This window comes from Podarcis bocagei, assembly GCF_964188305.1.
Source record: "Podarcis bocagei genome assembly, chromosome: 14".
In the NCBI taxonomy this organism is placed as follows: Eukaryota; Metazoa; Chordata; class Lepidosauria; order Squamata; family Lacertidae; genus Podarcis; species Podarcis bocagei.
In genome coordinates, this window is record NC_138139.1 from 38,411,858 (window position 1) to 38,426,580 (window position 14,723).

General features: G+C 44.5%; 1 protein-coding gene across 3 annotated transcripts; it reads right to left on the bottom strand.

The window, feature by feature from the left end:
• Positions 1-871: 871 nt before the first annotated feature.
• TEDC2 (tubulin epsilon and delta complex 2) lies at positions 872-12,469 on the bottom strand. 3 transcript variants are annotated; one of them, XM_081170447.1, is made up of 10 exons: positions 12,280-12,469; positions 11,538-11,636; positions 11,105-11,160; positions 9,643-10,321; positions 9,255-9,299; positions 6,186-6,270; positions 5,218-5,326; positions 4,701-4,814; positions 3,472-3,689; positions 872-1,195 (listed from the first exon to the last, which is right to left on the bottom strand). In XM_081170447.1, the coding sequence occupies exons 1-10, from the start codon at positions 12,429-12,431 to the stop codon at positions 1,046-1,048; spliced, it is 1,707 nt and encodes a 568-aa protein (XP_081026573.1). In that variant the 5' UTR covers positions 12,432-12,469; the 3' UTR covers positions 872-1,045. The 3 variants fall into 3 exon arrangements, with proteins under 3 accessions (XP_081026573.1, XP_081026572.1, XP_081026574.1); XM_081170446.1 differs by having other exon boundaries at positions 9,246-9,299; positions 12,280-12,462; XM_081170448.1 differs by having other exon boundaries at positions 9,246-9,299; positions 12,135-12,281.
• Between the last annotated feature and the right edge of the window lie 2,254 nt (positions 12,470-14,723).

The following is a 14,723-nucleotide window of genomic DNA, read 5'->3' on the forward strand; positions in this document are numbered from 1 at the left end:
CCCACCTCCAGGAGTGATACTGATGTAGAAAAGAATGTCCCTATTTTCATCTGAGGAAGGTAGGTGGGTATGTTTGCTGATGTGTGCTGAAGATTCTCCATTTTGGAACTGGGTTTGGCACCCAAGAAGAGAACTGCAGGATCAGTTCTCTTGGCCCATCTAATCCAGAAGGCTGTATTCACAGGGGCCAACCAGGGGCCAATGGGAAGCCCACAAGTAGGGCATGAGCACAGCAGCATCACTCCCCACTTCTGATTCCTAGCAACTGGTATTCAGACATACTGCCTCCAACAGTGGAGGTAGGATAGCCATTTTCTAATAATCCAAGTTGGTGGCCATCACTACTTTTTTTTGGGGGGGGGGCAAATCAAGATTAAGAATTATGTGGATGCCTTTCATAAGAGGATTTCAAGAAGTCACCCAACTTGCAATGGACCAGTCCTAGCGGTAGCTGAGAGACATAGAACTGATGGACATGCCTTTTCCTAACTTGTAAGTCCACTTCCTGGCTATAAATAGTGAGTCCCTCATTCTGGACACGCCTTGCCTGACAGCGCTGTGACACCAGTTCTTGCACTAGGGTTGCCTCCCCGCCCCTTCTATGCAACTGTGTATTTAATAAGGTACGATCACTCTCTGAATTCCTGAACCTTGCACTTTTTGATACATGTTGAAATCTGCTCACAGGAAGGTCTCAAGTCCTCAGGAGCCTGAACATGGGCCACATGCATGGCCAAAATGGCAGGCACCAGAATCTTTGGTCATTAACAGCCCATCCCTCCATTCTCAATGAGAAAGGGGGGGGGGTGTACATCAGAACCTGTTTGAGAGGTTTAAGATGAGGCTGAAAGAAGTTTGTGCAAGAGAAAGATTTCAAAGGTATAAAATAAATTTATTTGCTTTATGAATGCAGGCAATGCCCCTTAGAGTACTATTAAGCTTGATCATTCACAGAACAGTCCAAGGATGTGCACTGATTTAAAGACTGCAGCCAGAGTTCAATGCTTTCTATGCACATTGTCATATGTCAGATCGAGGCGTCAAGTCAGCTGTGCAACTCCTCATCATGCACAAGAACAGGGAAGCGTTCACCTCCTTCACACAGCAAGGTGTAAATGGCACGGTACAGTGATGCTCTGGAGCTTTCCTGAATACGTCCAGGTTCTAGAAGAGGGAGGAGTTCAGCTTCCATGGCCTGGGAACAAGACAACCTGTTAGTGGGGAGGGACAGTATCTCCAACACAGACCATTCAGAAGTTGAAGAGTGCAGGTGATATACTGAATCAGGGAAGCAAGTAAGAGTTCTACAATTGTCCCTTGACTGCCTTTTCCAGCTCTCAGTAAATGGCTGCTAATATCCAGGGGGAGGCAGCTGTGCTTGCTTGTGGTGCTTTCTGCATTGTGAACCAGGAAACCCACAAAGCAGAGTCCCTCAAGCAACCTGCAATGTTGAAAAAAGAAAAAAGCCACTAATCAGAGTCAGCATAGCATCAGGATGGTGCAATGAGGCTCATTTGGACAGCCAGTGAACCCTAATGCTAAAGGAGGTATAACCTCAGGGGCAGCTACAGACCGAAGCTGGGGAAAAGAGAACAGATGAAAAACCAAGTGAATGGTTGGCTAAAACGTGGCACTTTGCTCCTACGGCAAACTTAATGCATTATATTAGAATGATGCCCCACTCCGGAATTCATACTATCAATAAATTAGCACAATTGGTTCAAGCTCAATAGAAAAGCTTTCTACAGCTACCATTAAGTAAAAACTGAGTTTTCATCTGGCCAGTTTCCAGTTGTGAGAGCATATTACCTAGCTGCCTGCTGTTTCATCCACTCGCTTTTAGTTCTATGCAGCAGGATAGCCAATTAATCTCTCTGAATATAAAACAGCCAGATTTAGGAACACAGGAAGCTGCTTCATACAGTCAGACCATTGCTTCATCTGGCTCGGTATACTGTCTACACTGGCTGGCAGCAGCTCTCCAGGGTTTCAGCCATACCTGAAGATATAGGGAATTTGAACCTGGGACCCTGTACATGTAAAACAGATGTTCTACTACTGAGCTACAGCCCTTAGATCTTTATTGTATTATTATTTAAACAATGTACCGTATTTTTCGCCCCATAAGACGCACCTAGTTTTTTTGGGGGGAAATAAAGGAAAATTCCCCCCCCCCAGGTGCGCTGCGCTAATCCCGAAGCTTGGGGCGTGCGGAGCTCAGCACGCCCCAAGCTTCTGGGTGCCGGCAAGGTCTCCGCTAGCCGTGGGAGAGCTGGGCGGCTCTCCCAGGGCTAGCGGACACCTGCGCTAATCCAGAAGCTTGGGGTGTGCTGAGGTCAGCGCGCCCCAAGCTTCTGGGTGCCGGCAAGCAGTCCGCTAGCCCTGGGAGAGTCGCGGGGCTCTCCCAGGGCTAGCGGACCGCTGCGCTAATACAGAAGCTTGGGGCGTGCTGAGCTCAGCGCGCCCCAAGCTTCTGGGTGCCGGCAAGCAGTCCGCTAGCCCTGGGAGAGCCACGGGGCTCTCCCAGGGCTAGCGGACCGCTGCGCTAATACAGAAGCTTGGGGCGTGCTGAGGTCAGCACGCCCCAAGCTTCTGGGTGCGCGCAAGCAGTCCGCTAGCCCTGGGAGAGCCGCGGGGCTCTCCCAGGGCTAGCGGACTGCTGCGCTAATACAGAAGCTTGGGGCGTGCTGAGGTCAGCGCGCCCCAAGCTTCTGGGTGCCGGCAAGCAGTCCGCTAGCCCTGGGAGAGCCGCGGGGCTCTCCCAGGGCTAGCGGATCGCTGCGCTACACCAGAAGCTTGGGGCGTGCGGAGCTCAGCGCGCCCCAAGCTTCTGGGTGCGCGCAAGCTCTCCGCTAGCCCTGGGAGAGCTGGATCTCCCACAGCTAGCGGATAGCTTCCTGAAGCCTGGAGAGCGAGAGGGGTCGGTGCGTACCGACCCCCCTCGCTCTCCAGGCTTCAGCGAAAGCCTGCATTCGCCCCATAAGACGCACCCACATTTCCCCTTCATTTTTGGAGGGGAAAAAGTGCGTCTTATAGGGCGAAAAATACGGTATATACTGCTTAACTGCAATAGTCTCTTGATACAATACAAGCAGTAAAAATCAATTAAAACTATAAAATCAAACTTCAATTAAAATGCCTGCCAGAATAAATGAAAAAAGCATTTAGTAGGTGCTGGGAATTCAGCAGGGAAGGTGCCTGTCTGACTTCAGCTGGAAGGGAGTTCCATAAACTTGGGTCTACAACACTAAACACAAAGTTCCTGGTGCACCCAAGCCATGGGGACCACTAACAGTGACTCCCCCAAGACCTCAATCACCTTATTATTATTTTTATTAAATGTTTTATTTATCTTAAGCATACATCTTAAGACTTACACCCCACCAGCTGAACCTGACCAGGATGTCTGAACAAAGTGAGCAAAGAGCTTAGACCCCAACACCATAAAAGGCAGCCTTACTGCCAAGTTACCTTCTGTATTTCAAGTTGCTGGCGCAGCATCGCCACCTTCAGTCTCAAGGCTTCCATCTCCTTCAGCTCCTCCAAGCTGGAGTAAGAAAGCAGCGGCGGTGGCCCAACAGTTTCTACATCCCAGCACCTCTGGCTTCCAGGGGAGGCACACCATGCAGAGGAACATCCGTCACCGCAAGTGGAGTTAGCAGGGAACAGCTTCGAATGGGACTCCATAGCTGTCAGGGGATTAGCAAAGCACAAAAGTGAGGAGACCAAGAGGGAAGTGATAGCACTCTGCCAATACCTGAAGGGCTAGAACACAGAAGAAGTGTTGTTCGCGGCTGACCCAGAAGGTAGGATGATCAGGCATAGGCAAACTTGGCCCTCCAGGTGTTTTGGGATTACAACTCCCATCATCCCTAGCTAACAGAACCAGTGGTCAGGTCTGAATCTGGAGGGCCGAATCTGCCTATGCCTGGACTAGATCTCTAATGGGCTCAAGTTAAACTATGGAATATGCTCCTACAGAAGGCATAATGCTTCTGGCCAGTTGCTGGAAACCATAGGATGGGTTGTGCTCTGGTTCCACTTGAAGGTTTCCTGCAGGCATCTGGGTGGCCACTGTGAGAACAGGATGCTGGACAAGATGGGCCACTGGCCTAATCCAGCAGGCTCTTCTTAGGTTCATAAGGCAAGATTTGAACTGAAACATCTTATTGTTAAAAGCAGATTGACAGTGGAACCAATCTATTAGAGGGCTAGCAGGCTCTCCCTTGCTCAAGGTCTCCAGGCAGATGCCTGCTGGGGATACTCTTGATCTCCTGCATTAAGCAGGGAGTTGAACCAGATGGCATAAAAGACACCTTGCAACTCCATGGTTCTATAATAAACCTTTTGTTTGCAACACAATTTGCTTACTGTATCTGCATAAGAAAACAAGCCACGCATTGCTAGGAACTGAGCAATTAGTTACAGGGTAAGGCTGATCTGTTTGTTTTTGCTGAGAAAGCTGCAGTGCCATGGAAGGCAGCCAAGCAGGATTATGACAAAATGTCCTAACCCTACATGGCCCACGCCTAGGTGGAGACCTGGAACGAGTGCTGAATTTTCAACCATCCAGGGTAAGCATGCAGAATGAGTGTGTGGTATTGCCGCTCCCAAATCTGATGTTATCTATCTGTAATTGGTTATATCTATACATCATTTTTTTAAAAAACAACACAATGTTATTATGTCATTTCCTTCACCTTCTCTTAACTGGTGTACTTTGTCCAGACACTGGCCCACTATCGTTTGCAGGCCCTCCAGAGTCAGAAGACTTTCGTACTGTCTCTGCCAAGTTGGGTTTTCTCCAAGAGACTCTAAGAGGAATAAGAGAGTTAAGAGGCTTCAGGTCTCACAGAATCACTTGGGAGAAGGCAGCCTCAAGTCTAGCACCTCAGAGAAGTTGCAAGTGCGGGGGTCCCACAAATAAAGAAATGCAAGCTATGTTCTGACAGCTACCGTTCATTAGGATTTTTAAGTGCACACTCAAAAATGAAACATTGGTGAGATATATTGTGTTCCAAACTACATGCATCATACGGACTAGAGGCAAAATAGAGAATTGGGGGGGGGTGCACACCAGACCATAGCTTCTTGCCAATGTAATCTGCGGGGCAAATAATCTGTTCACAGCTGTGGGTATGGATATCTCCACCACAATTTTTTGAGACTGAAATTACATTCCCAAAGCATTTTAGCTACCTTCATCACCTTTCTTACCTGAGGTCTCAGCTTCCATGCACTGGCTGACATGGGAGTGAATGTCACGTAAGTGCTTAAACTCTTCTTTCACTTCAACTGGACTTAAGGCTAGTGAAGGCAAGCAGAACTGACCATAAGCTTAAGTCAATAAGGCTTAGTGGAGACAGTGGACATAAAGGCATTTAGGGTCACCATCCTACTGGCTAGCTTGCCAGATTTATAGCAAGGTCAAATGTTTCAGGGCCAAAACTGGCCTTGCATTTAGCAACATTCCTGGAAACAAGGAATTCCACACAGGTGCATTCACCAAGTTCTGTGCAGGTAGAAAGTGGGCTGGGAGAAGAGGGACTGGATCTTCACACCTTTTCAAACTTTTGTTCAAAGTTATTTTTATCCAAAAATACAGAACAGGCATGATATTTATAGTTTAACTTTCTTTCCTTCATGTTATCTGCTATATTGTTTATTTTGTTTATAAAAAATATTTATATACTGCTATTCATTAAAAAAATCAGAGCAGTTTACAACAATTAAATATAAAACCGTACAATGGCAAAAATTAACATTAAAATTAAAAACCAGCTATTATGGAAAGATGCATTCTTAACTGTGTGCTGACAGAACAGAAAACTTTCCAGCAGGTGTTTAAAAGCTGAAACTGAAGGCCATATTTAAAAAAAAAACAACTACTACTGAAAAATACTGACATTTTTCAAATGAGAATATGCAAAAGGAAGAAACAGAACGGACTCCCCCACCAAAGGTCTTGGATGTGCCCAAAAGCCTCTTTCCACATAGGCTATTTTATGCACTCATCAAGCCACAGCTGCAGCCCTGAGGTCCTTCTAATACTGCTAGACTCCCATCAACTCTGGTGGTTGGCCATGCTAGTTGGGACCGCTGGACGTTGGAGACCCGACAACATCTGGAAGGCCACAGCTGCCCCCTGCCCCCCCCATTATAAAGCCAAAGCCAGAAAAGGATACTGTTGCTTGTAGTTTCTCCATAAAACTATTCCTTGCAGCAACAGCTTCTGGGCTTGTTTTGCAAAGACGGCATTTCTCTCCCAGCCTAGGCATTTATAAAGGAGGGGAACACGCAGTTAGCAAGAGTTGGGCTTAGCCTGAAATTCACACCTCACACATTACAGTTCTTCCTGAAGCAGGGCCAATCGTATTTCTGTCAACTATACTTATTTGCTTACACTGCAGGATCCCAAAACACTGAGTGTATCAACAGACCTTTGTCACCAAAACTCAAAAACGATCTAAGGAAGAAGGAAGGATTGTGTATAATGCTATTGGAAAAGTAATCAAATTTAGGATATTTGGTCCATCTATAGGCAAGGATGAGAACAACTTGTCCTAAATTGCTGGATGGACTTATTGCACCTTCTCAGATAGCTAAAGCCACAGAAGGGCATCTGCTTACTTGAGAGATACAAGCCTTGTTTCCAGTAGTGCACAGTAGGCTTCCACTGGAGTAATCCAGACCATCATCAACAATGAGAAAGCACAGCAGAACAGATACCCTTGTCCGCTGTCCAAGCCATACAGAAATACATGGCAATGACTGCAGAATATGGTCTTCATTGCAAAATCTGCTAGCAGTTGCAGAATTCGGAGACTCACACTTTAAATTGGTGGAAAGTATTCTCTACCAGGTTAGACTCTTTAGATTAGACTCAGTGGAACAATGGATTTATATTTTCTTAGCATGTGGCAGATATTATTCTGCCTGTTCCAAATTAAAGTTGTTGTTGGCATTTAGATCCCAGACGTTTGTTAGACACTAGTGACTGATGCTTTTCAAGCTGCAAGAATGAGAAAATATTTGGCTCCTAATACGTATTTTGACTCCTAACACATACGCATTTTATTTGTGTGTCTATTTTACTTTGAAACTTGAAAACCACATGTGGTTTCAGTTAAACAGCAGGACAAAACTATGTCATCCAAATCTACAATTTGATAGAACCTCCTGCCAACACAGATTGATGCCATTTGTTTTAGTTTCTGTTAAAAACATGATAGTATATATTATACATAGGATATGACAGATGCAGCTATAGAGATGTATTAATTATTTTTCTTTTGACTCTGGACTCAGCTACATTGGCAAAGAAAAAGTGCCTTATATGCGTTGTTTGTGCATTCTAACACTTGACACCAGATGGCGCTGTAGAGTTCCGTTTTTGCTAACTAGATTTCTCATACAGTACAAAGTTTGCAACTTGTTTAACTGAAACACTTCTTTGATGTGTCTAGATCCAGCCCTAGTCACTCAATTAACTCTAGCTCGGGATGCATTCAGACAACCAGCAGCCATACAGTAATGACATAAAATGTAATACAGTGGTACCTCTGGATGCGAAAAGGATCCATACTGGAGCCCCGTTCGCATCCTCAAGCAAACGTAACCCGCATCCACGCGGGTCGCAATTCGCCGCTTCTGCGCATGTGCGTGACGTCATTTTGAGCGTCTGCGCATGCAGCAAAACCCGGAAGTAACGCACTCCGTTACTTCCAGGTCGCCGCGGAGCGCAACACGAAAATATTCATCCTGAAGCTACTTCAACCCAAGGTATGACTGTAGTATTACATCAGAAGACAATCACGTATGGTCTCTGATCACATATTCCCATTTTTTTGCAGCTGTTCAGATGTCAAAGGAAATGAAAGAAACACTGAATAGTGTTAAAACTGCATATACAGGTCACATCCACATGTAAATTTAAAACGCATGGCTTCTCCCAAAGAATCCTAGGAACTGTAGCTTTTAAGGGTGTTGGAAACTGTAACTATGTGTGTGGGGGGTTAACAATAATTCCCATGATTATTTGGGGAAAGTCATGTGCTTTAAATGCACTTAGGTGCATCGTGTGGATGTGACCACAAAGAACTACTTTCCTCACAGAGTTATAGATGTGTCACATGATAAGCTTTTAACCCAGGTTTGTAAACAGCAACTCTCCTGGTCACCTATAGCCTCCAAGAATCACTGACTGGCATTAAACTAGAAGAGACTGATTATTTCCAAGAGGGAAACAGCATAACCCATGTCTAAAAGAAACAGGATAACAGTACATCATTTATACCAGGCTTCCTCAACCTCAGCCATCCAGATGTTTTGAGACTACAATTCCCATCATCCCTGACCACTGGTCCTGCTAGCTAGGGATCATGGGGGTTGTAGGCCAAAAACATCTGGAGGGCCAAGGCCGAGGAAGCCTGATTTATACCATTCAAGGTGTCGGTGTGGGGGAGGTTCTATCATTCATCAGCCTAAAAAAACCCATGTTTATCCAAACTAGCATTAGGTAAGGTACATGCTTTACATGCATAAGGTCCCATATTCAATTCTTGACCAACTCCAGTTGGAAACAACAGGAACCAGGTGATGGGTACCACCTCTGCCCAAGACTGTGCCAAAAAGTTGCTAACAGTTTGAGCAGACAATGCTGGCCAGAGGGAACAACCATTATCACCTTCACCCCCATGAGCCAAGTCTTACTGATGGGCGAAGACCCCCATGTCACAGTGACCTCAGGAAACCCTTGCAGGCCTCCTTTTTGTCTGAGCCAGCTTTTTGTCTGCCCCACACCAGCTTATAATGGGCATGTCCTGGCCAAAATGGCCTTGTGGGCCAAATGAGGAGGTCTGACAGGTGTAATTAGACCATTGCCTGCAGGTCCCCTGCTCTTGAGCTAGAGGGATGTATAATCTGACCTGGTATCAGGCAGCTTCCTATACCCATTCTGCAGAAGGCAAAGAAAGGCCATGAGAATAAAAGGCTACTAAATACACCCATGGCTATATGAAAAGTTGACTTAAGGTCTCTAAAACCAACCCATCTAGACAACACAGATTGGTGCCACCCCCGTGGATGTGCCAGAAGACAGACTACAGAACACTTCTTCAATCCCAGTTCCATTTTGCAAATTACTAATAACCTCGGCCATCCTACCATAAAGGCTTAGATTCCTCCCTCAAATTTCCCCCATCCATTTGCAGGGAACTCTGAGTTTTTGATTAGCATAAGGTTACCTGGTATACCTGGAAAAGGCTTTCCCATAAGGATGTGGCAGTTTCAGCAAAGATCTGTAAAAATAAAAAATGGAACTGCATTATAATACTTAGCACACACATATTCAAAAATCTGGATACATGTTTTCATTTCCTTATCTTTAATTTCAGATATCAAAAAGCAAGTTACTAGCTGTATGGACACCAGCTGCCCTTCTATAACCCAGCCATTGCTATCACACCATGCCAATTCCAACCCATCCCACAAGCATTTATTTTGTATTGCCACTTATTAAATTAGTTCAGGTCAAGGACATTTAGCCAGAACCACCGTCTTTACAAATAGCTCAGAAATTTCAATAGGCCCAAAATGTGTTTGATGGAGAAGAAAACAAGAAGAAGCAACTTGGAAACTTACCCCTTTTCCTGTAGAGTAGATATCTGGGATGTTGTGTCTGCCCCTGGGGTGCCTTCTTCCGTATGGCTCTGTGTGGCTACAGACTCTGGAGCAGGACCAACAAAATTATGCTCTGCTTCAGGAAAAGGCACATCAGTACCTGCAATGTCTCCCCCACCCACAAGGTTCCCAAATGAAGGGATTAGCTTTGCACAATGTGAAGATTTAGAAAATTCATGTTGTGTTCTGGGTTCTTCAGTGGCAAAGACCTTTTCATGACCCATTTGGGTTATTTTTGCAGACAACATGGCTTTGGGGGAGGCAGCTCCTTTGGCTGACTTCTTCCTCCCTGGCATCTTTGAAGTTCTGGAGCTCAGTCTGCCTGACATTTTCACTTGTGACCTTTTCACATCTAAGTCAGTCCTGTAGGGAGCTTTCAGCATGTATGCTGTAGGCTTTTTGGAAGGCACTGGCTTTCTGCTCACAGATTGCACTTTTACTGTCTTCGAGATGCTCTCCTTAGAATGATCCACTTGCTGTTTTACATCACCACTACTAACAGCCTTCTTTTCTGCAGCTTTGGCACTTTCTATAAGCTCACATGGAGCCTGCTGGAACTTTGCTCGGATCTTTAGTGCTTTCTCCAGGGCTTTGTTAAGCAGCTCCAGTTCCTCGAGTTCCTTGGCTGAGGGTTCACTTCCTACAAATGAAAGAGTTAATATATTAATTGAGGTCTTTCAGTGCTGTCTCGCTCTGATCCAAATCACAAACTAGTAGAATTGTAGAGTTGGATAGGGTCATCTAGTCCAATCCCCCTGCAATGATGCAGATATTTTTTTAAAGCACAAAGTCATTTATGGACAATGATATATGTTATGTTTTCCACACACCCTCCTCATAGTGAAATTTCTCATTAACCAAACAGCTTAAACTTTATTTGAATGTGCCTACCATGAAGACAGTATGTTGACTGTCTCAAGATAATGCTGCAAAAGGTTATGGTAGAACCAGACCACAATTAACAAAAATGCAAGTCTATGGCATATTCCAAATGATTGGATGCAGAATTTTGGGCCTGCAATGCAAAGAAGTCTAGTTTTATGTATCATGTGAGTTATTGGACTTGATCCTACCCAAGTATGCACAGAAACTGCCACAGCCAAGTTTAAGATGTAAAGACTTACTAGGAAAAAAATATTATTAGAATAAGAGAATAATAAAATTGTAGAGTTGGAAGGGACCTTAAATAAAATCTGTACTGAAATGCTTTGGGCTTTTTTTTACTGTTTTATAAATTTCATACTTTGCTTCTTTCCCCACTCCACCCCTTTACCAGTGCAAAACACACTGAATACCAGTGTGATCCCACAATGAAGTGCCTCTAAGTCTGAAGACACAGACAAAAGTACCTAGCATGTAGGCAAAGGAAAGAGAGAACACCTAACTGAAGACAGAGGCTGGGAAAGAACTGTTGTTCCCATACCTTGATTATCATTTTTGCCATCATCAAGGACTGGGTATTCAGGAGCTTGTGAGTTCCTAGCAGAAAGGAAACACAGAGCATGCATTCAGCAAGAAACAGATATGGCCAATAATTCTTCCACAGCTGTCATCCTTTCAAACAACACACAAGACAGTTATTGTCATTAATAACAATATTCTTTGCCCAGACATCCTGAGGAAACAACAAGGTTCTTAGCTTTTAACTTTTTTAAAAAAATCTGTATGGACTCATCTCTTCTGCTTGGTAATAAGGAGAGATGGGAAAACTGAGAATTAACTAACACAGTTGTTTTTTGTTGTGTGTTTTTTTTACTAACACAGTTTGCTTCCTCCTCACTTAAAAAAACAACACAATTCTCTGAAACTTTATGATAGGACTGGCACTTATTCCTCTTTGCCCACCTCCAGCTTACCAGTCTCCAAGAATAGCTTGGCATTGTGTTAGTTTCTGCTGCAGTTGCTGCTTTTGTTCAGCACAGTCCTCCAAGGCTTGGGTGAGTAGAGAAACCAGTCTAAAATGGCAAATGGTACAAGAAGAAAATGTTGCTATTTAACTTGGAAACAATATAATCAACATTCTTTAAATTGGCCTGTTCTCTAGGAAAAGACATGGGGAGATAAGGAAGCATTTGACAGCCCCATACAAAATTTGACATTAAGTTATGGATGTGTGTATGGAATTTCTAGGCATCCCTCACAAGCAGGCTTGTAATCCAAGACTCGCCTCATTTTAGAAACGAAACACTGGGTACCGCTGCACAATGAGCTGAGACACTACTTCCCTCAGTTGTTGAAGGGGCTCGGCTTTTACCCTACAAATAAGTCCTGGGGTTGGACCCGCCACCCCGTCCCAAGGCCGGCGGGGGGCGGGGCTCCCTTCCTCCGGAATTTAAACTTAGATACAGTAGTAAACGCGCCGGGACAGGAGGAGCCTCTCCAATTCTACTCCATAAACTGCAGGCACGCTGATGTAACTGCAATAACAACTACTACTATTACTACAATATCACCTGTGGGCACAGTCTGCGGGCAGCATGAGGAAAGCCAGAGAAGGTCCGCAAACTGGCAATTAAAGCAAGCAGCGGCGGCGGCGGCGGCGGCAGTAAAGCCCCTCGCTCCCAGCCAAAGAAGCACAAGCCCAACTACACACTTTACCCACTTCCTGCACCCTTTGGGGCACTTCCGGCCTCACGCTGAACTGCTTTTTCCAACCTAACGTCCAACGCGCAGGATGGAGAGTTTTCACTATAGAGATGCCAAAGTACAGAGCGAAACGCACATCTATTCCGCGGCCATAGTTTATCCATAAAGAGAGAAATGGACCTCACTATATCTTTTTGTAGGCAATTTTAATTTTGTATGATTTTAAAAAAAACTTTTAAAATTACTACTCTCCATCTTAACTAGCCATTTCTTAATATCTAACGTTCTCTGCTATATCTTTCTATCTCTATAGACTGGGTGTCTGACAGACCCGCGCTGCCGGGTCCTGTCAGGTTTGTTGTGAAACACCTCGGCGGAACCGTAGCTACTGTAATATCCGAGCAATCCCCGCAGCTTACTTTGACAACTACGGATTAATATTTTTTTCCGCTTCTGGTTTTAGCGCCGTCTTCTCTACCACCATCCTGGTGTTTTGTAGATTATTTTTTTTTGTCATTGATGAATGTATTTCATCCCTGCTAGGACCTGCCCGATCAACGGCAGCAAGCTCTTGACAACGGTTGCCATGTGGAAGACGCTTGGGCCCGGGGGCATTGATTTAGGCTCTAGTTACCCCATCTTAACACGCCGTGTCCGGCCACGGAGTGAGCGAGATTGCAACGTAACTCCACCCGCCCCGCCTACTTCTCTTCACTTCTTAACGTTATTCTCGGCTGCAGAAAGGCACACTCTGATTCTGCCGCCAGACATGTCGGGATTTGTTTCATCCAGCTATGCATAAGGCAGATAACGTTGCTCTGCAGACCCTTCCCTGCTCCAGGGGTGGGCCGAAATCACATTGTCATGGTACTCAATACAACCCCACTATGAGGAAAGGTTGCAGCATTTGGGACTTTTTAGTTTAGGGATAAGGCAGCTAAGAGGTGACATGACAGAAGTGTATAGTGGTACCTCGGGTTACAGACGCTTCAGGTTAGAGATTCCCCTAACCCAGAAATAGTACCTCGGGTTAAGAACTTTTCTTCAGGATGAGAACAGAAAATGTGTGGCGGCAGTGGGAGGACCCATTTGCTAAAGTGGTACCTCAGGTTAAGAACAGTTTCAGGTTAAGAACGGATCTCCGGAACGAATTAAGTTCTTAACCCAAGGTACCACTGTATGTATAAAATTATGCATTGCTTGGAGACTGACTCATTTTAGGGAAACTTTGTATGTTGCTACTTATGGTAAATGAAGCAAACTTATTAGGTTCATTTGCACAGTACACTTTCAGGTCAGAAGTAAAAACATTTGCAAAATCTGTTTGCTTGGAGGAAGGCATGTTTCCACATATTAATGGCCTTGGTTTCAGTAATCTACTTCTGTGGTGAGTAAGGGACCTTTTCAGACAAAAATTGGGAGAAGATCTAAAATAGTGAGATATATTGTCAGGGTACATTTCCAAATCCATCTGCCTTGGTTTCAACCACATGGCATAAATAACATACTGTTGCATGCCACCCCAGTCTCTGAGCGGTGTGAGATTCCCAGGGTCTGGTTTCCATAGAATGAGGGACAGCAGAGGCTGTGGTGTCTTTAAGATATATGGTTTATTTGCACATATATACAATCTGAGTCTGCGCTGTTAATTGACACACCAGAAGGTCTTGCTTCTCTCAGTCACAGCCTTGGAATCAAATAGAAATCAAGCATAGCCCTAATTGTCTTGCTTCTAAACAAAAAAACAAACAAACAGTCTGGCTTCTGCCTGCTTCTTGCTTCCAGCTCACACATCCCACTCTCTTTTTCTTTCTCACTACCAGCCAGGTGAGAGAGGGTGCCCACTTATTTGTCCTCTGGTACAGAGCAACTTTGTTATACCTAACAACAGTACTTAGGTGGTACTTTTCTCACAAAGGAACTTGCCTGGCTCAGCTTTTATCTTTGTAAATAAAATCAAATGCTGCAAAATACCTTAAGCCTCCAGCGAACTTCCAAAAGAAGCTAAGCCAAGTGAGATAAGCTCTACAACTCTGGACTTTTCACTGTTCAGACAAATGTGGGGAGCACATACCTTATGATATGTACAGATGGTATAGAGAGGAACACTTTAAGACTAACTGATACCATTAAGCCCAGTTTGAACTGAGTCTGATTTCTACACAAAACTGCACAAGTCTCAGTCATGTACATTTTGAAATGTATTGAATAAAAATTATTTGGGGTTCCCTATAACCTAAAAAAAATCCTACAATCCTACATTCTTCAATAGATTAATTATTTTAATGGTAGGAAAACAAATATCAGAGAGGCATTATGAATTATTTAACAAATAGAGAAGTCCCCAAAATTGGTACAAGGATTCTGCAGAATGAAATGTAATATATGACTAGTTTCTCTGAAACTGCTTATAGAGGAGTAATTATAAAATCACCCAGGAGAGGGCCAACTTCTGC